We start from the raw sequence: 27,122 nt of genomic DNA on the forward strand, positions 1-27,122 counted from the left end.
AAGAACAGAAAGTGATACTTCACATTTGGCACAAAGGCATCATAATGATCCAAAACTTTGTTGTGGAATTTTTAAAAGTGTGAGTCAAGCAACAAAATTACATCTGGAAAGTAAAAGGAAGAAGATGGGGAAGAGGGAAAAAAAACATGGTGGTATTAGTGTGACAATGTTGAACTTCTTTGCCGGTTCAGGACCTAGACAAGTTGTCATAATTGACTGAACCAGAAAGTCTGGTTTCAGCCAAAAATACAAGTGGTTCTGGAGTGGTCTAGTCAAAGTCGGGTCTTTAAACAGATTAAATGGGTCATTYGTGCTTCAAAACCCATACGGTGTAGCCTAATGAAAACAAATCTGCAAAGAAGACTTGACCCAAATCCCAACACAGAGATGAATTGCTTTGAATTTTGACTTCCCAAAAAASACTTAACATATTTAAATAGCATATATGTTTCATATAGATGACAGGAGTTGATGATTCAGCAAATATTTTCTGAAATGGATAGCAAGCAGCTCAACGTAACCACTCTCCTCCATTACTGAGCTTTTACAATACAAGGAGTTGTTTTTTTTTTCTTTAATTGATTTTACTCTTAATATAAATGAGGAGGGCAGCCCAGCTGGGAAACTTTGGATTAAAATAACTATTCAGATTAAAGGTTTTCTATAATCATGATCAGACAAACTGCAGTTGACTGAGAAACTCGATAAACAATTTAACTAATTGCTGACTGCTTTCCCAGTTCCACCAAGAGAAGTATTTTAAACCACAGTCCTGAGACGAGCTCTAAAGAACTGCATCGATCCACCCAGGATCTCTCGCACTGCTGTGATGCTGGCATCGTGATGGCAGGAGGTGAGGTCATCTATTGAGGGGAGGAAAGGGTCATTTATTATCAACTACAACCTGCGAGGAGGAGAACGCTGGCTCCACACTCCCCAAACAGTCCCGTCAGCTGATCTTTTGCCACGGTAGTAGCATAACCTTTGTGACTCAGGCCGTACAGCGTTCATGTAACAGAATTAAAGCGTGGAGATATTCAGAGCCAGCAAACTAAATCCTGTCAAACTTGTGCAGCAGAGAAAATAAAGTTGAATTATTTAATYATCTTCCACCTGTAAAAGGAGTGTTTCAAAGCGTTAGACCCAGATGCTCCATGGTGTTGGGCAGATCTGCCAGTTTTATAAAGTTCACAGGAGCAGCACCGGTTAGCGAGAACTATTAACTGTTATCAAATATGCCAACGAACAGCCAATCCATTCTATCTGAAAGCACACAAGAAGATGAAGATCCCATTATGCAATATGCAAATCCAACCGGCACACTCATGGGTTTCTTCTCACTTTGCTAAAGTACAACGCATGACTCCAGCAAGCTGCTCAGAGGGTTTCTGTGTGCTCCACACTGCTGATCTGAAGTTAACATTAAAAAGTTTTACAAAGCCACTGCCAGACATCCAACGGCACTTTGTCAAGGAAGTATCTTAGACTAATAGAAAATTAAAACAGAGGGGATGAAAGCCAGCATGGTAAGCTGAAATCAAATTATATAACAGGCTATTTCATGAGTAAACATGTGAAATCAAATCTGTAGTTGCTGTATTGGTTCATGCCAAAAACATGACCATTAAGATTAAAATATTACATTATACCAATAAAAAGAAACATTTTTAAGAAAGAAAWATGGGCTTAATGAAAAGCATGTTTAGTACCAGATTAAAGGTCATTTTCAAAAGTACTTTTAATCTCATAAACGAGCCTCATCAGAACGCATATTGTAATTTATTGCATATGACTGCATACTGCAAATTCTTCATAGTTGCGTCATCACTGCAATCACAATATCAGATGATTATTTAAGTACGACGCATTCAGGCATTTTACAGTAGCGATGTGATTGGAGACGCTTATTGTTTAAGGCAGCATCAAAATGCTGGAGAGAGTAAAGTGTTTCTGCAGAAACACAAAGCATTTATACTTTCGACAAATGTGACTTATTTAGCGCAAATCATGTCATTATTGCACTGACACCACCGCACGTTGAATGGCTTGCTAATAACATAAAACCCTAATATCAATTATGATTAACTTGCATTTTTCTGACTCATTTCTGTCTTTGCCATTACACATTGTCCAACACGCTTAATATCTCAGCCACTAACAACATACATAAGGTGTGGCCATATCTTTTCTGATAGCATCCTTGCACTCCTTTGCAAAAGCAATACTGGACTCGCCAATGCTGAAATGACAACTACAACTAGATCAATATCGCACTTGTAAAACCTTCGCTGTGTTTGTGGAAGCCTAAGTCCTTCTTGGTTTCCTCCGAAATATTGTTAAAATCTTATGTTCTTTTTAAACATCGCGTATTGTCTCTCCTCTCGTGCTCAATGCATCTTTACATCACCATTACAATACAATTCATTGAGAAAATCCTAATAAAAAGCAATTCAATAATACCTTATGTTAACATAAACCATGCCAGTTTTTAACCTTTGAGCTCAAGTCTGTGCTTCTCAAGTAGTGTTGCACTTACTAGCTTCACTCTAAAAAAAAAAAAAAAAAAAAGTCATTTTCATAATGTTCAATATTGCTTCTAAGCTTGCTGAACCATTTCATGGAAAGACCTTTCTGCTTACAGCGCTGAAAAGGAGATTGCTTCTCCTTTCCAAGGATCTGCTCTATGTCTAACTGGCTGAAAGCTAAATCTCTTTAAATATTAAGAGCCACAAGTTAKAAAAGAAATTAACTGTAATCTTTGACATCAAATGAAGATCACATCAACACATCTAAAATATCTGTGCACACGAGTAGAGAGACATCGTATCCATGCCACWAACACACTAATTATGGCTTTATATAAATAAACCACATAAKAATCTCAAGTATCGGAGCAGAGTCCTTATTAGGAACCGGAGATAAGGACTCTAAATGTCATCACGATGCTTTGCAGTATTTACTGATRACAATAAAAACAATGATATAAAGTATTTAAAAATTCATCAGTGGAGCTACCACTGCATTATGTTAGACAATCACAAACACAGATGCCGCTCTTAAGATATAATACACTTGTTAGCAAATCGTTTACTTCAGCACACCGGCAGTTACATTTACTGCAACAGTGGAGGAAGAAATAGTTGAAAAACTAACTAAAACAATCCCAACCACACTGTGCCATTCTTCCAGACATTAGGAGTTTATCCTGTTTGCAATCAAACCACTTTTAAAACAATCATATCCCCCCATAGTGTTGTGATAAATCTCAATTCAGGCTTAAATCAAGACTTTTTTTTTTTGCTGTTTTATAATATGGCAACAATTAGACTTCTAAGAGCGTTTTACTCTCTACWGAAAAATCATAAAGTCTACTGTCTTCTGCAGTTCCTTGTCTGTGTGATGTCGCCTGCTCTGACCTGTGCTCGGACATCCTYAGGCAAGCTGTCTAAAAGTACTAAAGCAGAACAGATGGCAGCAGAAACACCAGTCATTTAAATCGTACAACGTTCAAATCAAAAGTGCAAAGCTTACAACGCAGGAGAAACTTTTTTGTATGTTTTGTCCATACGCAATGACTTGGTACYGCATTGATTTATGCTACATATATGTGAATCATCAATGAGAAACAGAAAAACAAAGCAGACATGCCAATGTTAGCATGGCATTTTAGCAAACTGCTCTGCATGATAACAATCAGCTGAAGAGTTGCATGAGTTTGTAAACTGCAGCCATATGTAGAGATACAAATGATAAAGTTATGCTAATATATAGTAGCACRCTAAATTATTTCATGTCATGATGGAGTGGTATTTTGTAGATGTCCTGTTGAAATTCCAGACGCAAAAAAAATGTAAAAAAATCTATAGCCAATGGGTACATCCATGGTATTCATTTTATTTCCTTAGCATCATAATTACTCTGATCTGCATCTAAGAAAGAAATTCTCATCAGGACATTCCTAGCAAAAAAAGCTCAAATATTTTTAAAGCTCAATATCAATGATCACTTAGCATAAAAGCTTGGACTTTCAGGAAATATATACAAGAAGGAAGCCACCAGAAAAGGGATGCAAAACATTTCTATTATTACATTTCCAAGACACTTAAGAAAACTAGAAGTTTTCTGGTGATGATGACTTCAAGCAAGAAATGCATGATGAGGAAATTGCTTAGCGTACCATATCATACATAYTACTATYGCAATTATACACAATTGCGATACAATTTTAACAAAAACAAATAACACATCTGCCTACAAACAAGATGTTACATAATGCTCTTCATAGAAATGACAAGCGTGCATGTTTTGTTTTTTTTCCGTTTTGTTCTTTGCCCTACTTTCATGTTTCAATGCAGCAGCAGAAGAGGAGCTGAAGAGAATTCAAACCACTCTACTGTCTGACTACTCCAGCGTCAGAGGCATGACAGAGCAAGAGTGAGCGTGACAAGTACAAATACGACATGACTGCCCAGTGTCCATGTAACAGCAACCCACAGTTCTTATGCCTCCCTGATATCCAGCCTCATTTCTCTGCGTGTAGAGRTTGTCACTTAACTTTAAGAAGAAATCATCTAAAAGGAGGATTTTTACTTGAAGAAAACTTGAAACATTTCAGACAGATTCTTTTTTTTGTAGAACAGAGGCATGACATATTTTCCACATCTCCTTGGAAACCTACTCYCTTAAAGAAACAGTGGAAAGGAATAAATATAACTTTCAGTATAATTAAWCTCCTTATGAGTTTGAAGTAATTTGGGATCAAAACAACACAACGGCATCCTTTTTATCCAGACCTGGATCCTCCTTCGGATGAAGGAGATGGAGGCAGGAAACTGTTGCTGTGGAGATGTGGAACACATTAGGTCGCTTGGCAACAGCCCATCATGCACAACTCKGAGCCACTCCCAGAGTGCTCCACATTAAACCTCCCCAACTTCATGTTTGGAGGGGCTATACTGCACCTGACTGAGCTCAAAACCAATAAAAAAAGATTATCCTGACAAAACAAACAAACAAACAAAAAAAAAACCACAGATCTGCAGGAAAAATCTGACCTCGTCTTTAATCACAGCATCAGTTCAAACACTTCAGCAGAGGATTTATGGTGATTTTTATCAAGAAACATTGTGTGACATCTGTAGATTATGTCATCTTCAACTACCTAGGAGGCTTAACAAGTGAGAAAAACAGTGGTGCTTTGAGCAAAAAAAAAAAAAAAACCCAGAAAGCAGATATAAAATAGAAAAAAATGGATTTTCTAAATCAAGCGTAGTATTTAAAAAAAAAAAAAAAGCAAAACAGAACACCTTGGCATCCCTTACCTTTGTTCTTGATTTGACTTTTGACTTGACTTTTTGTCGCCTTTTCAGTTTCTTCTTACTCAAGGCCTTCTTCCCCCTGGAAGTTCACAGAAACAAGGCGGATAATGTAAAGCATTTGTTTAAACTTTCTAAAACATTTTTAACTAAAAAGACATTTAGTACTCAAACCACAAAGGAACTGGAGATCCATATAATCCAAAYGCGAGTGCTAATGCATGCTCTCCCTTGCAGTACTTGTGTCTTTCAGATTTTCACGGCACTTAAAAGGCTCACTTAGGCGAAAAGTACTCCATTTTTTTTCTTTCAGGGTTGAAAGATTATTTCAGTTCCGAGTTCTCTGCGTTAGCAACGGTGCAAAAGTTGCAGGCAAGATGAGACAAATTAAACCTGATGGCATGTACAGCATCGCTCTAGAAAAGGAGTCCGAGACCATACTTAACAGGGAGCAGAAAAGGACAGTGCAGTGGGAGAACAACATCTGCTGTGTTGCACATTTACACAGATTCAAGCCTTTCTATTTACGCTGTGGAGCTTTAGCGCTGTTAAAAAATGTATTTATTTTTTTAAAAACACGAGAGTACTCTTTAGTGCGACTACTGCTTTTTTTTGTCTCAACTGCATTTTCATGCATGCTCAAGAAGCACAGATTCTGGGGGGGTGCTTTGACTTCTTGAGCTGTCTGAATGTCCATGTCTGAATAATCATTTTTCAGTTCTTTTTATAAGTTTTGTAGGTTTTTTTGGAGATTGGAAGAGAAATTAGGTTGTTTTAAGAATGTTCTCCTAAAAACTATTCTTCAAACTGGTCAGGTCTTTGTCCTAAAATATATTCTTTATGACTATTTTATCAATGGTAGTTGCTGCAGTAGAACGTAAGGAGTTTAAGCGTTTTGGTTTTTGGCAACAGCCCTCATAMCTTCTGCTAAAGTATAACTTTAGCAGAAGGTATGACGAGGTTTTAAAAACAAATGACTCCAAAACCGCCAGACTTTATCAAAATAATGGTCATGCAGTTGATGGGTCTTTTAGCAACATCTCCCACCTCTTCCTGCATAACTGCTGGTCAGTTGGCTAAAAAGAAAGATGCTATGCCTCCCCACTGACTACAAACAGAACAGTCTAGWGGCTTTGAAATACATTTGCCAGTAAATTTCGCAGAAAATCTTTACTCATCATTGTTCAGCCGATTGTGGTTCTGTGGGTAGAGTAGTCGTTTTGAAATTTTAAGGTTGTTGGTTTAATTTCTAGCTTCCCGCTGTGGCGYGCAGATGTGCGCCTGAGCACCGCAAGTTGCGATCGGGTGAATGTAAAGCGCTTTCAGTGATCAGAATCACTAGAAAAGCACCAAATATATACAGTCSTTAAAAGGTATTACTTAGTCGTACGTCTAGATATTAGGATTAAAATAAAAATAAAAGACACATTTCACATTGTTATAAAAGTAATAATAAACATGCTACATATTTCAAGGAGCATAATAAAATTAATTTATTCATTTTTCATTTAAATATTTGTTTAAATGCTGTCRTAACTCAAAATTATTTGAACATGAAAACCTCACCAGCGCTTGTTTAGCACATGCCTTTCTTTAATTTACTGTCATATTCAATAAATTTGAACAAAATAAATGTCAATGTGTCTGAGTCGTCAAAGATTAAAAGTATCTTTTGAAAACAAAAATTAGTTGGGCAATAAACATGCTTTTCATTTCTGTTTTTGAAAATGGCTTCCTTTATTGGTGCAATCTAATCTCATTTTAAATGTCATGTTTTCATTAGTTTGAAGCAGAAAATCATCATGATTAAGAAAAAAAAATACATGTGTTTGACTAATCAAACACCTGTATTCACTTGATGATGGAGTTACTGTAATGGGTTTTTCAATAATWCTCCAATTTATTGAAAGGGTTTGTACAGATACAAGAAGATGAAGATGAGAAATAAAAGACAAAGATCTGCCTTATTCCACATGTTAAAACAAAACCATAATTTTGGCTTCAATTACAATCCATTAGTCACCCCTGCGCTCTGAATAACTGACATCATCCATTAAAAATCTCTCTCTGGCCTTCCATTAAAACCAATACTGAAGTAATATCAGACACCCACTAATATAAATAACACTAGACAGGATGACATGTTCATTTATAGATGTTCTTGCACCATCTTATGAGCATATCAATTAGTTATAATAAATAAATATAAATTTAACAATCATTTCTGGCGATTTTTTTTTTTTAATTTATCAGACTTTGTGGTAAAAAAAAAATTAGAGAGTAATTATTTGGTTTCTGAGCAATCACCAGATCCTGTCAAACTAAACAACCTGACTAGAATGACGTAAGTGTATTATGACAGAAAACCAGATGAGTTCATTTTGCTGCCAACACGTTTTCATCTGAACATGTCTCAAATTGCCATTTGGGTTTAGATGTGATGTGTGTATATATTCATAGTGTTTATTATTATMATCACCCTCTTTTCTGTAGAACTGACATGTTTAGATAACATAGAAAAGGGCTTATGCCAAACGTTTGTTAGCTGGCTAACAGTGACGCTGTTGGGCCTAAAAGCATGTACACGGCAACACTAAACGACTAAATTGACCAACGCATGTTGTCAAGCAAAACTGGAAAGATTTAGAACATGCTTAATAAAAGAAAAACGTCAAAGATTAGGGATGAGTTTGTTTACGTGCAGCAGGGTGTCACCCTCTGTCCAAAACAAACTGGCAATCTGCTGTAATGACAGCTAGCTAGCTAGCTAGTGTGAGTGAAAACTGCTTAAATTCCATATGCATTAGGACCTAACACTTGTGTTTAATAATTTATTCAGTTTTGAATCACCGCTTAATTAAAGTCACATTGTCCGGAACACCCGGAATAAAAAGCACCCACAGAAAGGTGAAGCAACGTAATGTTAGCTGGGGTTGTACCCCTAAGCTAAGGAAGTCACACAAATTTACCAAATAACAAGATGACTCCGCAAGGAGATATTTGAATACGCAGCATGCTTGTTTTACTATTAAATACAGAACATTAATACAAGTCAGACTAATATATATTTGGTTTAAAATATTCGACTTAGCACCGCGACGAAAGGGTTAAGGTTAGCTTACAGCCGTTAGCCCTGTTAGCCCTTCAACTGACAGAGCAGCTTCATGTATCATTTTCTGTTGACCACTTACCTTCCCTGATTTATCCCCTGCTCTTTATCATTGATGGCGGTGGTATAAATCCGTCTGTATCTTTCCGCAAGGGCTCGTCCTGASAGCAAAAGCTGGTACCGAGTCCGACAATCCGACTGGGCTCCGAGAGTCGGGCAAGAACCCATTCCCGAACCGATGGTGGTGAGATCGGCTCCCACTCCAGAAATTACCCTGACACCCAGCCCCATGGACGGCGATAAAGAGGGCAAAATTCCCCCTCCACCGGCGGCGGCCGCTGCCGCAGCAGCACACATCATCGTTTAGCAGAACAATGCATATATCACACAGTCAAGTAATATCCAGCCATAAGATGCAATCCTCTCAACGTCAAACCCGCCACATGTCACATCATATGTCCGCTCCGAGCTGCAAAAAAAGCCGCAATTAGCATCCACTGTTCTCGGTTATTCTCAGACGCAGAGTAGGAGCCTTTCTGACGGCGCTGCTACGGGGTTCCGATGCGCAGTGTCAACACGTCGTTCTCCTCCCGAAGGCAGACCTCCTCAAGCCACGAGAAGCAAATGTAGCAGAATAGAAGAAACGAAAGTCGTCATGAATAAAACTGCTGTGTTTCGGTTTCATTCGTTCCTTGAATATTTCTTGACCCCGAAGAGGCAGCACCCTCAGCAGGGCTGCCATCTTAGCTCCATCATCCCGCCCCTCCCAGACTCAGTCCTGCGTCGATAGCATGCTGGGATATTTTCATATGACAAAACTGAGCTGTGCTTTTATTGATTTGCCTAACAAATTACCGCTCTGTGTAAATAATTCTTTTTTTTTTCTTTTTTTTTTTTTTTTACAGGGGCCTGTAAATTATATCACAACTGAAAAGTAAACTTTTTGCCATTATGTTCAAATTGTGCAACTCACTTTGATTATACTTAAAACCAAAATTCAGTTTCCCAGAAAAGTAGAGTATTATAAAACTGTTCTTTTGACATCAGATTTCATATTTAAATATTTTAAATATCAGATTTCATAAAAAAAAAAAAAAAGCGTAATCAGACATAAAAAAAAATCATGCACTAATTCTGGCATTTTAACAAATAAAACAAAACATGACTAAAAAAGTCTTAAATTGTTACAAAAAACCCAACTCAGAAGAAACACACACTTACACAAAAGCATTTGAAACCAATACATTCAACAGGGAATGTGTATATATTACAACATCACACTGTACTTCCCGTCAATCCTTTTTCCTGCATGGTCAGTTGACCTCCAAATGGTCCAGCAGCCTAGAAAATAACATTAAAATGATAAAGCTTGTGCACAAACAAGAAGTCTCACTTTAACATAAACTGTGACTGAATTCCTCCAGCATCACCAACTGACTTCACCCCRGACTTTGAGCAACTTGGATTCTGTGTTTCTTCTCTCTTCCTCTAGAYGTTGGGACCTTTTCTTCCAAATTAAATTCAAAATGTGCTTTCCTTCAAAAAGAGGACTTTGGACCACCAAGGAACGGCCCAGTCCTGTTCCTCTTTAGCCCAGATGTCTGAAGTTATCACTGGTTCAGGAAGAAGTTTTGGGAAGTAGAAGTAGAAGGATTTGGGGYTTTTATTAGTCATAATCCATAATCATCAAAATTTACRAATAAATGTTTGAGCTGACTCTAAAAGTGCAGCCTTGCACTTCACAGTTATGGACCATTAAAACCTTTGKTCAGGACTCAATCACAAACTTTGGATCAGATTGAGATACTTCTTGCAAAATGAACATATTAATTTGAAACACAAATTAATATGAGACATGTTAAATGGAACAATGTAAATAAAAACTGCAACTTAAAACTGCATAAAAACAAACTTAGGAAAAATATCTAATTACCCCGAATAAGATATGCTTGCAAAATGATGACAAAGTGGGACTACAATGTGAGACAAACAGCATATGAAAAAGCAAGGGGTCATATAAATTTGCATCACCAGATAGATTTATCAAGGTTTGTTACCCATGTGACCTTTAAAAACAAGGTTGGATTATGTTGAAACTGTTTTGGGTTTTATATAGCACACCCTTTAAAATGCATTTATTGATCAACAAGATCAACATTATGTGCTTGTAGAGTTCACCTTTCCCTGGTGACAAGTGTGAAACAGTGAGACTTTGATCTCAGACACGAAACATAWAAACACCTTCATTGCATAAGAGCTGGAGCCACCCTTTGATTTTATAATTGTCYTGATAAAATCACCCCACTGATTTTTTATTTTTTTTAAACCACTGAACATGTATTAATTTCTGTCTAAATATAAAAAAAAATATTGTATTGCTGGAATTCTTCAAAATACAGAACAGAGGTTCTGATTATAGTCAGACTTTCTCTTGCAACGGAAGGATGCACAAGGAGGGAAACTGTGTTCAACAACATCAGTCAAAATGTCAGCAAAGGCCAAAACCCAGTGTGGTGCAGAGGTAGACATGAACAGCAGGTACACGAAGCAGACATTATCACRATGTAACACATGCAATGTGTGCGATGTGCGAAGATGTATTTAGCAGGAAATAAACCCTTTCTGTTCTCAGAGGGATATCTCCTGCTGTCTGTTTTTTTKGGGGGGGCGAGGGGAGGTTGCAGTGAAGGCTTATAACTTAGCATACATTCACATTTGCTGAGGCAGAGAGAGGGACGGAGATGCATGCGGCCGCTTGTGTTGTTTTATTGGCTGCGAGGCATTGCATCGGCCCAATGACAAGGGGAGAAGTCCATCTATACTGTCTCTTTTCATAGCAACCCAGAAAGCATTTGGTGGCGACCAGCRTCAGTAGCAGCGTGTAGCACTGAKGATTAAGAAATGAAGGAGCAKYCTTCTTGAGTTTTTAATCTTAGAAACATGCGACAAACAGAATCCCTGAAGAGTATTTTCCTGTTGGAGTATGTTCCTTCTGCTTGTGCAATTTGAACACACATCCACATGAGTATGCATTGATCTAACCCCTGGTTGTATCTCTCTCTTGTTCCATCAAGGAGGAGGAGGAAGATTATCTAGGCCAAGATAATGCCACAGACTAGACAGCACAGAAGAATATGGCAAATGTGACAAAGGATTTACATGTTTTACACAGATTTACAAAGCAAGTCGGATGGAAAACCCAGAGGGCGCTATTTATTGTTCACAGTTATCTCAGTTTTGCAGTCTGCTGTTATCATTATTTGTCTTCACATTACAAAATGCATCATAGTTCAAGAGCCCTCAATCAGCTGGCCAAATAAACAATCTGTCAACGAAACACATTTATTTAATTATTACAAACTGGCCAYCGGTTACTATTTTTAAACGTACATCAGTTATGTTCACCATCGCTTCTATATGCATTAGGAACATGTCAAACTCTCACTTTAAAACTTATTTCGAGCTTCTAAGACTCATTTCATGACATTTCTATGTCACGTTTAGGCTAATATTAGTATGAAAATTGATAGGGTTGCAAAACAATGATTCGAAGGGCACCAACATGTCTTTTAATCTTTTAATGCTTCATTCAAAAAAAAAAAAAAAAAAGATTTTGGAGCCCAAGTCTGAATTAAAGAATAGTTCAATTTCATAATTAAAGACCACAGTTTACATGATATTCATGTCCATACTGGGTAGATGTAAACTTCTGACCTGACCAATAGGTGTGAATGTCGAGTTGTCAGGATAAAATACACTTTAGAACAATGCTGCATCAGCCAGTGAAAACCACTCAAGATTTGTTCCTGTAAAAATAAGACTCTTCTACAGTACATATGCCTTAGTTACAAAAATGCTAGATTTAATACAGAGCTGTAGAAGCTACAATAAAAAAGTTATCTTTAAAAGAAATTCTCTGGAGGAGCTTCTAAAGTCTGAATAGCCAAGAGACAAGAAACGCTGCAAGTTATAAGCATCACATTGTGATATTTTGTGTAAGCTTCGCATAGTTTTCTGGATTTAAAAAGAAATTCCATAAAAAGGAAGATTATTTCCTGTAAGTCTCAGAAAAGACACAATACATCTCAGTAACAGAAACCTCTGAACATTTGAATGAATGATGCAAAAGTCTTCATATGGCAGAGTCTGTGTTTATTTATATTCAGAAACCTTGATGCATACTTGGATGTTCAAGTATTTAACTTGAGCTCGATATATTCGCCAGTAGGGGGCAGTGTGGCGTCTCCGGTGACCCATTTGGAGGGAACCTGGACCAGTGGAAATGGCTTGGTAGAGATGAAAAGTTTTGTGTAGAAGTGGTTTGCTAAAAATGTTGACTGATTCTGTGGCGAAAAACACATATTAAAAATACGTTGTCAGACATTGTGATTTCACAAATATTTATTATTTTCATTTTATAGCATTTAATATAATGTTCAAATAATGCKTTTCTTCAAATAGAGAATTTAGCACATATCTTGAATGATTATGGATATTTTGACATTAAAAGGGCCATCTCTTGCTTGACTCYAATTAAAATAAAGATATGTATTTCACATGCTTTTAATTAGCTATCATGATTAAGTTAAACAAATAGCTGTTTAAATTACAAGTTTGGRATTTGGCTATGATAGGCAATGCAGAGTWAAAACACATGTGAGAGCCTACAAGTTGATCTTTGGATTTTATAAAGCCTAAAATCCAAAAGAGCTTAGAAAAAAAAGTGTGGAGTTTTTCTTTCACAACTGGACATCGATAATTGTCCAAAATTAACAACAACAACAACAACAACAACAACAACAACAAAAGGTCTCAACTGTCTTTGGATACTCACCTCTATTGTTCTGTCATTTATGGGCCCGTCTGCATTCCTTCTTCACCGTCAGCGACCGGGAGGGGTTAACCTATCAGAGACGTGCAGTCACACCCAAGCCAGGTATGAAAGTGACTGTGCACCTGTCATAGCTCTGATCACCCAGAACATGGCACACCCAATGGCACATTTCTTGCTTGCTCAAAGTCTGAGCTTTTTCAGACTGATATTGGTGCCCACTCACTTGCATAGTGCATAATGTACCATGGAGGGAGATTTTGAACTTCTGGGTTCACTGAGATCTACTCTTCACTGTCTCAAATCTAAGTCAGGTATCGTATTTGTTGGAACTAAGAAAGAAGCGTTGCTAAAGTAATCACGCCCTGCTCTGGCTGTACSTTTCAGCCTGTTGTCCCTTTATATCCTTTCGCTGCTTTTCTTCCATTTAGCTCCATCCGTCCTCCCATTGGTTCCAATTAGCTTCCCTGCTGAAGAAAAGCATCCCMGCAGCATGATGCAGCCACTACTATAATTTATTACGGGGATGACATGTTCAGGGGAGAAATTTTATACTTTAACTTCACATATCGTGTCTTTCGACATAACCCACAAGGTCCACGTTTGGAGGAGAGCAGGTTCGTCTACATGTTTACTGTGTTTAAGCAGGACTTCTCACGGCTTTCTTTGTGCCACTCTTCCTTGAAGGGCAGTTTTGTGGAGTTCCCAGCTAATTATAACGAGCACTGTAGTACTTTTATCAGCACGAGTAAAGTACAAAGTCTCGTCTCAGCTATAACGCAGTAAAAGACCAACTCCGGCAAGACGCTGGTGAGTAATCACGTTGAAGAATGGCCTACTGAGATCACGCTGCTCACTTTATGTYCACAAATTGTGATTAAAATGCTCCAGAGGTCAGGGTTTAATAGAGCTGATTAGTTCCAGACTTTGCGAGAAAGACATACTTCAACACCAATGCTGAGGAGCAGGTATTTCAGCACTCCACCCAGTTCCTTTAAAGCTCAACCTGCAAGCAGAAATGAATAATTAAGAGGGAAACGATGACGATGGAGGAAGAAACATGTAGAGCGACATGAAAAGAGGAAAACAGTTTCTCTGAGTCCTCTGCGAGGCCACTCCCAAAGGGTGGCCTCCCCTTGAGGTTAAAAGCAGAAGGAATGACAAAGGTGTGACTGTGCCGAGAAGAGTGATAGACAGGCGTTCAGACCTGAGCTATAGTGAGGATTTTACCTGTAAAACCCCAGGAACAGAGCCGTCTCCAGAGGTACGCATCATATTTTCTGTCATAACTTTTCCCTCAGTGATTATGYCATTTTTATTTTTATTATTTACGTTTTGTTTATTTTGTGATCACTAAAAAAAAATAAAAATAAATTCTAACCCTCAAAACTTTAAAAGAAAAATACAAGTTATTTTATTTAACATGATCTAAAGATAAACAATAATGCAACGGGGCCTAAACTCAGTGTCAACTCGCAGTTTTACTGAACATGTTTGCCAAACAATTTAAAACATATTTTCTGGCACCCAGACACTTTTTCCATGGAAGGGGGTTTGGGGGGAATCATCCTATCAGTTTTAAGAGCAGAAAATATACTTTTCCTTCGACTGGTACCTTCAAGATGCTGAAAAAAAATKGATTTAAGTGAAAGCAGTTTTAGTTTGTGTACTGCTCATTGAATGATTTCCCTTTCGATGAATGAATCCTCGACGCTAGAAGCAGGCGTAACACTCTGAAACAATTCAGACGACGCACATAAAGTTATAGTTAACTATTCTTGCTCTGGCTGATACAGTAAAACAGCAAACCGTTTCCATCCTGTAGAGTGAAAGCACTGATTTAATCCTGCTGCTTTGTGTGACATTAATAGCAAAGGGATTAAATGAAGGAAAATAAGCACAAAAAGTCATGTTATTGAGCTGAGCTGCAGGATCATAGCTGCATCCCAATTTTTGTTTTTTATTGTAAAGATTTATTTATTTATTTTTGCTTCAACTACTTATGATTCCCTCAAAAACACACAGATTGTAGAGTACATAAACCTCTTACAAAATACTGTTTCTGGACTGCATGACTGATAATAATTTCATTTAATTATATCTGCCTTCTGATTGTTTTTCAATAGCATTTTCTGGTATGTTACTGTATGCCCCTCTTGTTTTGCTGACAATGGTGTGTTTGGAGAAGGAGTGTTGTGGAAGGTGGGTGTGTCTACATGTGGGCATAGATCAAGACAAACCAGTTTATGGCTTAATCACTGAGCCTGGACCGAAGGTGCAGCGACAAACCCGACAGGGTCATTAATGTARGCTGCTCACAAAACGCTCAGATCGAGAGAAAATGACAAGTATGCAGAAGCAAAGAATGAGTAATTTCAGATCGAAGTTCTTATGTTCACTCAGTTCATGCTGAGCTTCACCAAGCCGCYTCACATTTAGATTCTTAGGCTGCAGTGCCACCTAGCGTCCGTTTAATGTGCTCTATTTTCCTCTGTCATTTTCAGGTGAGAGTCCAAAATGAGCTCCTACTCAACTTGTAAGTATTTACATTATTACGAATAATAACAGAATCGTTGAAACTGTTGTGTCATATAATTACTGACAAAACCGGGTTTTCAAATTGTGATAATGTTTSTTAAGGGGACAATGTAGACACTGACCCCATGTATTTTGGTTATATGTATCAATATGTGCATCTCTGGAAAATATGAAGAGACCACTGCAACCATTAAAAACCTCCTGGTTATCCCACCAAATATTGATTTCTGAACTCCTCCTGAGTTAAAAATAATAATGTTGTTGTTTCTAAATGAATATGAACTTGTTTTCCTTGCATTATTTGAGGTCTGAAAGCATTGCATCTTTTTCATTATTTTGACAATTTCTCATTTTCTGCAACTAAATACAAACTTTTTACTTGAAATTTCGGAGACATGTTGTCAGTAGTTCATAGTATATGTATATAGTGCTCTATATGATATATTGTTATTTTAGTTTTAAAAAATTGTATAACACCCACATAATTCAGTCATAGTTTTGAAGTGCATTGCACTGAACGTTATACCTTCTTGCTCTACATCATGTTAATATTAGCTGTTAAGGAAGTTAGCGTGTAGTTGGTTCTACCACAGAAATGCTGCTTGTATCTTAGCAACAGTAGTGTCAAAACAGGCTTACTTTAAAACAGGTGAACGGTGGGGCCCTTCTAGACTGCACTTCATGACTGTGTTTTTCCAAACCAGAAATATTTCCAAACAACTGAGTCTGTTGACTTTGTAAACAACTGAGTCTTAATTAAGCACTGCCAGCTGGTCTGCAGTGCTTAGCAACAAGTGGGGGACGGTCAGCATGGCATCATTTTGCTTGCTCTGGCATCTCGTGAAAAAGACTTTCAACTGAAGAATGATTTATGGACAATTTTTTGTGTTTTGAAACCTTGACATTCTATGAAACTGGTAGTAAATAAAATGAAAAAACACAAATGTGCACCAAGTTTTCACTCTGTTTTGACTTTTTTTCACATTAAGCTTTAAGTGGACGTAAGATGTATTTAAATACACAGAGCGCCTGAATGATCCGTTTTGCTTGTTTGCAGCCAAAACCAAGGCGCTCGAGGACAGCAAGAAGAAAACCTCTCTGCTGAAGGACAACAGCTGGATCCGAAGAAATGATGACGAAGACGAGCCCGTCGAGTAAGTATACAGATACCGAAGGCAAGCCGGCTCACACCCTTTAGGATTGGCTGGACAGACGAGAGTTACCTGTACCAAGTGCACCTTCAGACACGCTCGCATTCCTTTTGCGGCGAGTCATAGCGTTGACTCATAACTGCACGGATGAATGATTTCTCTTTCCTCTCTCACAGCCAAGACCCAAACTTCGGTAAAAGTGTCTTGAGTCGAGTGAATAACACTGATACCACTGACAGGTAAAACAAACATAAATCTCAATCTCAACCAAAGTATCAAGTGAAAAGGATTACATCTCATGGTCATTTGTGYCATTAATCTTTTTTAAATAATGCATATTGTCTTTATCTTTTACACAGTACCCCAGAACCCAAGTCAACAAGAACAACTAAAACAAACTCATCCTCATCTGTCCAATCTCTCACCAAGAGGTAAAAGCACTTTAGTGTGCTAAAAGGTTTTTAAGATTAAAGGCGGGGGTATTGTGTAAAATCAACTTTTTTTGAGCTGTATACATCATTGTATTATATCGTTACAATGTCGCTCCCTCATCAGAAACATTCCTTGAGTGTTGCTTTGATTTTTTTTTTATGCACGTTTGAGAAATCCTCGAATCTCCCATTGGCAAACATTCGTTCAGCAAAACACCTGCTCTGACAAAGCCCTGCCTATTTCCACAAACCTCCTATTTGGAGCTGCAGTCTCCAGCTGAGCCACTCAGCTCCTCCAGACTAGCGGCAGCAGTGATTACAAACACCTGGGGGAAGTGCGAGTCTGCTGAGCTCGTTATATGAAAGCTACTTCTCAGACTAATGCTCCTACAAATGGTTGTAAACATTATAACAGAGGAATGTTGTTGTGATGAGGTGTCAGAGGGAGCAGGAGCTTCTTAAAGAGACAAACGTCTAATTTCAAGGCATCAAATTGCAAAGTCTTGCAAATATGTAAAGTTTGATATATACAAAAAAAATTTTATTACGACTGGAGGTTACATAGTTACGTACTTGTGCTATAAAATTGCATCATGTGCCTGGAAAATATATAATACCACAATTTTATCAATTCGTATATAGACTACAACAAGAACCTTAACGTCTGAGTTCTCTCATTGCAGGTTCAGTGGAAGCAAAGATGACCTGAAAACCATGTTAGTGCCATTATTATTATTCTAAAATTATGTTTTTCTGCTATTATTATTATTATTATTATTATTATTATTATTATTATTATTATTATTATTATTATTATTATTATTATTATTATTATATTAATTATTATTATTATTATATTAATAGCAATAGTAGTAGTTGTGGTAAATACACAATTCTATTGTATTTATATCATTACCTAACCCGTGACCAAAATATGCTTTTCTTCTACTGGCAGGACACCGTCTTACTACTCAAAAAGGTAAATTTTCATATCTGAGCTCAGTTTATACATATATACACCATTTATGGTGTGTATGTGTACATACACACCATATATGCATATGATGCTTTATGTGGATATGCAMATTTTGTTTGGTATAATTCACTTTCTGCTTCACTAGAACTTCCGGTGCAAAGACAGAAACGTCCAGCACGTAAGCACTCCTCTTGTATATCACAAAGATTGTGAGATTGTATCATACACATAGAGGAAAATGCAGTAAAGAACTATTTTATTTATTGCCTTTTTTCCCCCACCCTTTTAGCACTAAAACCACAACGGTGACTAAGGATGGGACAACTGAGACCACCGTCACCACCACCCAAAGTGTCAAGTAGGGAATAAAATATCAATACTCTGTAACTGTATGATGTGTTTCATCATTATGTTATATCTATGTTATAGCTATTTTCTCATTATTGAGACTTTTTCCATTTTTGTCTCCTAACAGGTCTCCTGTGACCAAAACACCCACTAAAACTGAGACGTTCATGGAGCGCGTCAAATCCTCAAGCAAAGAGTAAGAATCAATCTAACCATAGATGCAAGAAATATATTGACTAGAGCTAAACTATAGTTTAATATGAGCTTAACATTTTGTTATTGGTTATTTACACTTCTATTTTGTTTTTATTAATTTATTTTCATTGAACTATTTTAGAAATCTCCTGCCACAAACTGCTAATTGTCAGTGGAATTACCATTTATGTGTGTTTTAAAAGCTGCAAATTGCCCCCTTGTTAAATTTGTTCTTCAAAAAACTAATTTAAAGTTTCTTTGCAGCCAGATTATATMATTAAAAACAGAGAAAATTGTAACAAACTGTTTTTTTAGTATATCTTTTATATCTGTGMWTACAAGATATTTTTGAAACTGAAAATGAAGGTCACTTGTCGTGTTCTCACATCTAGTTCACAGTTCTCAAGCTACTCGCCTACCAAGACAACAAAACCGACTATTACCACCACTAAAGAGTAAGATTTCAACATATTAAATTTCCCTGTTACTATAATATGTACTAATTTGTATTAAAACATTTTACCTTTAATATTTTTCCACGTAGGGCGGAAGACCAACTTGACAACTCACTGACCCAATCACCTTTGAAGGATGACTTCCCAACTATAGACAGGTGATATTTCCATTCACCAAACCTAAAGTTACAGCAAATGTGCTTTGATACACTGGTCATTTGCGTTTATGCTCATTATGATGGTTTTTTTTTYCTCCTTTGTAGCAAAACACCTGTGACCACAACTAAGACTGTGACGGTGAAAAGCAGCAGCGATCTAATGTAAGTTTGACCCCATACTTTGACAGTGTCATCAAACCGCTGRCCKTAACCTGCAATAATTTCATGTGAGGTGCCGCTGTTTCACCTCAGAAAAATKCGATGATACAACACAATACACTGCAAAGTGACGATACGTTACGATGTGATACAATAAGATCTAATAAATTGTGATAAGATGTGCAACACTATGTGTTCCTWAACAATCTGATGCAATATGATAATATTCCCTATGATATATCAGATGATGCATTGAAATACTCTGCAGTGTGACAGYATTATGTAYAATATTATGTGATCTCACCAGTATCAGATTAATATGGTCAGACACKTTGCAGTACAATGAAATGCAATACAACAATGCAGTACAATATTCTATTCTATTCTATTCTATTCTATTCTATTCTATTCTATTCTATTCTATTCTATTGTATTGTATTGTATTGTATTGTATTGTATTGTATTGTATTGTATTACATTATATTATAGTATAATAAATGCACATGAAAAGCCACAACATATGGTTAAGTGATTATGATAAGCGATTGATTCTATATGTCATAATCCCCTTCATGAATACATTATGCTGTTGACTTTACAGGGCTGAAGACAAGTTGTACGATTCCCTCCTGCCTGANCCGATCAAATCTCCTGACAGGTGAAACATCTCAGTCATTTAAAAAAAAAAAAAAACACATCAAAACAAAGCAACAACAACAAAAACACCCTGATTGACATTCTAATACTCTAACATCCCATTAATGTATCAGCAGCACAGCCAGCACAAAGACAAAGACCGTGGACAGCAGCAGTAAGACTGTGACGGTGAAAAGCAGCAGYGATCTGATGTAAGTTTGACCCCATACTTTGAAAGTGTCATCAAACTGCTGACCTTAACCTGCAATAATTTCATGTGAGGTGCCGCTGTTTGGCCTCAGAAAAATACGATGATACAAAACAWTACAGTGCAAAATGATACAAAACTATAGAATAAAATAATAGGTGCCATGCAATTCTAGACAATATGTTAGGATATATGACATGATGTGATGCAGTGCAACGCAATATAATACAATACGTATAAGCCTAAAGTTACAGCAAATGTGCTTTGATACACTGGTCATTTGCGTTTCTGCTCATTACGATGTTTTTTTTTCTCCTTTGTAGCAAAACACCTGTGACCACAACTAAGACTGTGACGGTGAAAAGTAGCAGTGATGCAATGTAAGTTTGACCCCATACTTTGACAGTGTCATCAAACCGCTGRCCGTAACCTGCAATAATTTCMTGTGAGGTGCCGCTGTTTCACCTCAGAAAAATGCGAYGATACAACACAATACACTGCAAAGTGATACAAAACTACAGAATAAAATAATAGGTGCATACCACATGATGTGATGCAGTGCAACGCCATATAATAYGATACGTTACGATGTGATACAATAAGATCTAATAAATTGTGATAAGATGTATGTGATCCTAAACAATCTGATGCAATATGATAATATTCCCTATGATATATCAGATGATGCAATCCACTACTCTGCAGTGTGACAGTATTATGTACAATATTATGTGATCTCACCAGTATCAGATCAATATGGTCAGACATGTTGCAGTACAATGAAATGCAATACAATACTACAATGCAGTACAATAATAAATGCACATGAAAAGCCACAGCATATGGTTAAGTGATTATGACAGGTGATTGATTCTATATGTCATARTCCACTTCATGAATACATTATGCTGTTGACTTTACAGGGCTGAAGACAAGTTGTACGAYTCCCTCCTGCCTGATCCGATCAAATCTCCTGACAGGTGAAACATCTCAGTCATTAAAAAAAAAAMCATCAAAACAAAGCAACAAMAAAAAAAAAACCCTGATTGATATTCTAATACTCTGATATCCCATTAATGTATCAGCAGCACAGCCAGCACAAAGACAAAGACCGTGGACAGCAGCAGTAAGACTGTGACGGTGAAAAGCAGCAGCGATCCGATGTAAGACGGGCACCAAAATAGCACACACCTTTACAGATTTATAAATCTGAAAACAACAAGTAGTGGCWGAGCTCACAAACGGCGCAAAAACAAAATCCAACCAAGTTTTTTTTCTGTTGGTTTCTAGTGCAAATATTTTAGTAAAGTTGAAATAAAACAAAACTAACTTGCAAGCAACTTTTCAGGAAGATATAGGAACTTGTATACTCATATACATATACCTAAAGAAAAGCTCATTTGAAGTATCTAAATTAACAACAATCTGCAACAAGGAATGTAATTTTCATCGACCATGAACATATTTGTCTTCATTTGAAGACTAAGCTAAATGAAAAACAACCAAGGTGAAATGTTTGCACAAAAATCCAAACGCAAACTGGCAAATATATTTTCCACAGATTTACTGCATCTCTAGTTAAAACTCCCTTGATTAGACCTTACATAATGCACTTTTCATCTTCTGTTGAAAAAAAAAAAAGTAGGCTAATTCGATGCTCAGCTGGTCTGTAGGTGTGTGAACAGTGGATGTGTGAGGGTGCAGAGTCCTTGGTGACTTGCTCAGTGTGTTACTGCTCTGTACAGCCACAGAGCCAGCATCATAWCTAATGGGCATATCAAGAAATGTTCATTTTTATAATAAAGAAAGACAGTTTGGTAATGAATCGTTTCAGAGACTTACTTCAGTTTTTAAAGACTTTAAGGTTTGGAGGTTTAAACATTCTTTAAATATGCATTTAGGTGTCTGTAAAATGTGAGGTAAATCTGTTGCCACATTAGAAGCTGTTTTGCAAAAATTAAAACATTTCCTCTTTATATTTCTATTGCATAGATTGATTAAAAGAAACAATAGTTGTGGTGTACTACTGGTAAGTTAATTATATTGTATTTATTCTTTCTTGTAGTGCTGAGGACAAACTCTATGACACTCTGATTCCGAGTGCTATCAAGGATGGAGACAGGTAGCAGGTTTTTCTGTACTGCRCATTTCAAAGTTCTTGAATACAAGCTGTTTAAATCCCAGTAATGCCATAATAAGCTGGGACATTTTTTCATAGTTTCATCTGACCAATTATTGGAATATTTTCTTCGCTACAGCAAAAAAACAACTGTGTCCAGCAGTGAGACTGTGACGGTGAAGAGCTCCAACACTGTGTGAGTTAATCTGATTCAAAGAGTGTATTTAAACATCAAAAGTGAATATATTGTATATACTATAACTATTAATAAAAATATTAATATTAGTGTTTATTAAGTCAGGAACACTATTTAATTTTTTTTTTTTCACATTTTGATTTCAAGAGATGACACCAAACCAGCAACAACAACAACAACAACAACAACAACAGTCACTGTAAAGTCCTCTTCAATGTAAGCTGAAACCTGTCCTCCATTTTTATGTAGCACGCCATCACAGTGTCCACAGCCATGATGATGTCATTGTTTTAACAGGCCCACCGATGACCTCTATGACACCCTCCTGCCGAAAGCCATCACATCTCCTGTCAGGTGAGACGTCTCAGTCAATAAATGAATAAAACAGATCCGTTTTTGTTTTTATTACGTTGGTAAAACATTAAATGTTCATCCTCTCAACAGTTCAAGCAAAACGGTGAAGGACATTGTCACAGTCAACTCCAAAAAAGAGTGAGTGGTTCTTTCTTTCTTTTTAATATTGGACAAAGAATTGTGTCCTGACATATTAGTGGGTATTTTTTTTTCAGAGACGAAACCCCATCAACACTGTCATCCACACGCAGCATCAGGTGAGAAAAGAAAGCAACTCTAAAACCTATAACAATGCACACGTTTCCTTTGTTGTATTCATAAAAGTAAAATAAAATATATATTTTTTACTGCATCCAAATAATGTCTTGACTTTTTTTTTTTGATGAACAGCTACAGCTCAAACATTGACGATACTCCCTACACTCCCACCAGCTCATACAGGTCAGTATCTAATGTTATCTACTGCAATAAAATATACTTGTGGTGTTTCTGTTGTCTTAATCCTTCCTCTGTTTGCACAAACGCAGCAGCGACTATAAAACCTACTCCTACTCCAGACCAGACTCCAGGTGGGTGGCAGAGGAAGTGGACAGCAATCACTCGGTAAAGAATAAGAGCAACAGAAAAGGTAAAATGTGTCTCTGGTTCTGTCTTCTTGCAGCTATGAGTACAGCAGCCTCAACAGCCCCTCGCTCTACAGCTCCACATCATACAAGAGCAGCAGGTATGAAATGATCTCAGCCGATGCTTGACGGGAATTGGGTGCAAGTCATAAGGTTAACAGCGAAAACATTTTTCTTTTTTTTGTTTTTAGCTCTCGCAGCTTGTCAGATGACATCCTGTCAGATCCAATCTACTCCAAGTCTTCCACAAAGAGTGTTTATCAGACCCCTGACAGGTAAGAAAAGAACACTGCCAGCATCTCTTGATTATGAAATATGTAGTGCAAAGAAACGGCAAAATGCTAAATGCCAAAGTCAGCAGAGGATTTGTGTACCACCAACATGCTGACGTAAATCGTTTCTCAAGTTTACTGTGCTCATCACTATAGCCGCTTAGCACATGACATGAATTTTCAAGCCTGAGAAGAATGTTTGAATTTGAGCCGGACAAGAGCGACATTAAATAAACTGTGACCCATTAGTTACGGTGTTGCTAGGCAAGCCAAGGTTAACGCTTAAAGCCGCCCATCCAACAATCGTTTGAGGCAGAGAAAGTGTCCACCAAAGCAGCGTTTCAATATTTTGACAGGTTCAAAACGTCTTCATAGAAGATTGTTGGAGATCTTTTACATAATTGCAATGAATTTATCTAAAATATTAAGTATCACTTAGGGGTCGCCAAATGAGTTGAGGCTCTAAGGACCACTGGATTTATGTTGGCGGAATTTCTTGGAATATTTTTGCTAATCCTTTAAATCATGTTGCTTTACAAGACTTTCACTAGCAGTGAGATTACCGCAAAGGAGTGAGTTTAAAGGTTTCATGACGGGTCGAGGTCAAGGATAGGTGACTTGAGGAGACTTGCTGTTGGACTTTTTACAAAGTTGAAGTTTAACTAGCATGCTTTAAACGGCAATGGTGTCTTGTTTGAAACAGGCCTGTGCTGGAGAAGGACCTGTGCACCACCTGCCGAAAGCCCTTCACTGGAGACGCCAAGATGGTCCTGGACGACATGAAGATAAACTGCCACGCCACCTGCTTCAAAGTGAGACCTGCAGTTTCAACATGCAACTTTTATTCATCAACTTAAACCTTTTCCCCCATTATATGATCTTACAACCACAAACTGCAATGTGTTTTTATGGGAATGTTGTGTGACAGATCAACACGGAGTGGTGCATAACTGAGAATTTTCACATAAAAAAAAAAAAATCAGATCAGAAAACAGCAGCTTCCAGTTTTATTCAACCCCTTTCATTATGATACCTCTCAATAAATACCAATGCAACACAATTTCTCCAGAGATCCCTTAGCTATTAAATAGAGTCCAACTATTTGACTGGATACTCAAAGAGAGTATATATTAAGTGAAGCTCAGGATAACTCTTGACTCATTTTTGCAACAGGTCATGTAGGGAATGCAGCTTAAATGTGGAATAAGATACTGCAGTTAGATAAGGATGACCCTGAACACATCATCCGCATGTTAAAACATGGTGGTGTCAGAGTCATGCTCTATTGACGCTTTTCTCCAGCATGAACAAGGAAGCTAGTCAAAGTCGATGACAGGTTGGATGAAAAAGAGTTGAAACGTTGAAACTTCACACTTTATTTCTAGGCCTTGTTTCTGACATTTGTGGTTCTGATGTGGCAAAATGTGTACAAATGTGAGGGTCATTACTACTTTTGCAAGTCTCTGTCAATACTGGGTTTCGATAGGTTTGCAAGCAGCACAGAGAGGCTGCACAGAAATCCAAAACGCTTCCTGTCAATACATGTAAAATATCTGAAATAGATCACCGAAGTCCTCCTCTGGCATCATCCCCTCCGCACAGCTTTGGAATCCTTACATAAACGTGCTTAGCGACATTTATCCGGAAGATGTCAGACATTAACAGTCATCAGCCGGGCAGCTGTGTGCTAAGCATGATTATCCGTCTTCATTTAATGCGTCTGTTTGTTTTGGCAGTGTGATGTCTGCAACGGCTCTCTGGGCTACATGAAAGCCGGGGACAGCATGTGGATCTACAAGCGCAAGGTGCACTGCGAAAACTGCTTCGAGACCACCAGAGGTAGATGAACAGTTTCTTTGCTGTTTTGTTTTTGTTGTTGTTGTTCAGCTCTTCAATCAATAAATGTGAATAAACACAATTCCTTTCCCCCTGACAGAAAAATGGCGCCGCTGAACCTCCTCAGAGATTGTTGCATTCTGATGGTGTGGGTGATGAGGGTCGTACTAAGACGTTTTAAGTGGGTGCTTTAAAATTAAAAAAAAAAAATCACAGTTACATAATGTAAATTCCATTTTCATGTGACTATACAGGCCACACAAGGCATGAAATCTACTAATATATCTGTCTCTACCTCTACACTGTATATCTCTTTCTATACTCTCTTTAATGTGTCACTTCTTGGGGGACTCTTGTGAGTAATATGACAGGATATTCTACGATATTGAGGGCCGGGGGCTTTTTCTTTGTGCAATAAGGGCAAATAAAAAAGACTTCTTTATTAAAATTTTTCTTGAAAGTCCCTGTTCTTTGGGTTTATGTTTACTCCTAAATTATTACGTGATAATACAGAACAACAACAAAAAAGATGATAAAGAAAGGCTTGTACTTAAATAAAATTTTAAATTACTGAAGACTGTGTTTTGTTTTGTTTTAAACCGGATGCTAAAATCTCAAGTAAAAGGTCAGGCTGTCTATTGTTAGAGGGGAATTGAAGAATATCTGTTTGCAATTCTCTATTCAAGTGTGTCCTTGCCTTTGTGAAACCTGCAACTGAACAAATAACGTTAATGCAACAATGTATGTTAAATGTATTTTTCAAATTATTAAAGCACTCTGCAATGTTGTTTTCGTATTTTTTAATTGCAATTGAATATATTACGTAGTGGAACAGCAAGCAGCTTTTGATCAGCACTGTGTGTACTGCTAATTGAAAGACAGCCCTAAAGAGCAATAAAGTCACAATACTTGGCATGTCTGTAAAATACCTGGAGTGCATTGTTTTTCAATAACTTTGTCAATAAACAGAATTCAAAATGAACTTGCTGTTATGTCTTTACTGTCAATTTACCCAGCCGACCCAAGACCTAAGCAAACCACGTTTGGGCCAGTAAGGGGGACAAAAGTTTGTCGGACTAAAGATGTCAAAGCATGAAATTTGTCAATAAGGCTAAAAAGACTGAGCCCACATTTATATTTTAGTTGAAGATATATGAATAGCAAAAAATGAAATGGCTCAAGATAATAAAAATAATTTTATTAGGTGTTAGA

At 37.3% G+C, this 27,122-nt stretch overlaps 2 protein-coding genes across 5 annotated transcripts in view; one reads left to right on the forward strand and one right to left on the reverse strand.

The window, feature by feature from the left end:
* Positions 1-9,200, reverse strand: part of mycbp2 (MYC binding protein 2) — a 67,045-nt gene extending 57,845 nt beyond the window's left edge. The window contains exons 1-2 of the mRNA XM_017309059.1: positions 8,507-9,200; positions 5,322-5,397 (exon numbers count right to left, since the gene is read on the reverse strand). Coding sequence (XP_017164548.1) covers positions 5,322-5,397; positions 8,507-8,784 — 354 coding nt within the window. The 5' untranslated portion in view covers positions 8,785-9,200. The remainder of the gene's footprint in view (positions 1-5,321; positions 5,398-8,506) is intronic.
* Positions 9,201-14,363: 5,163 nt separating this feature from the next.
* scel (sciellin) lies at positions 14,364-26,892 on the forward strand. Of its 4 annotated transcripts, none has more exons than XM_008433715.2 (31): positions 14,364-14,519; positions 15,760-15,791; positions 16,851-16,947; positions 17,121-17,183; positions 17,304-17,375; positions 18,059-18,091; positions 18,331-18,354; positions 18,497-18,529; positions 18,641-18,709; positions 18,827-18,895; positions 19,287-19,349; positions 19,439-19,507; positions 19,613-19,669; positions 20,268-20,324; positions 20,437-20,514; positions 20,834-20,890; positions 21,434-21,490; positions 21,596-21,673; positions 22,576-22,632; positions 22,769-22,825; positions 22,973-23,041; positions 23,123-23,179; positions 23,270-23,317; positions 23,395-23,436; positions 23,570-23,620; positions 23,707-23,748; positions 23,841-23,903; positions 23,994-24,077; positions 24,778-24,886; positions 25,811-25,913; positions 26,011-26,892. In XM_008433715.2, the coding sequence occupies exons 2-31, from the start codon at positions 15,773-15,775 to the stop codon at positions 26,025-26,027; spliced, it is 1,794 nt and encodes a 597-aa protein (XP_008431937.1). In that variant the 5' UTR covers positions 14,364-14,519; positions 15,760-15,772; the 3' UTR covers positions 26,028-26,892. The 4 variants fall into 4 exon arrangements, with proteins under 4 accessions (XP_008431937.1, XP_017163997.1, XP_017163992.1 ...); XM_017308508.1 differs by having other exon boundaries at positions 21,599-21,673; XM_017308503.1 differs by having other exon boundaries at positions 14,365-14,519; positions 20,440-20,514.
* Positions 26,893-27,122: the final 230 nt, after the last annotated feature.

This window comes from Poecilia reticulata, linkage group LG2, assembly GCF_000633615.1.
Source record: "Poecilia reticulata strain Guanapo linkage group LG2, Guppy_female_1.0+MT, whole genome shotgun sequence".
Taxonomy (NCBI): domain Eukaryota; kingdom Metazoa; phylum Chordata; class Actinopteri; order Cyprinodontiformes; family Poeciliidae; genus Poecilia; species Poecilia reticulata.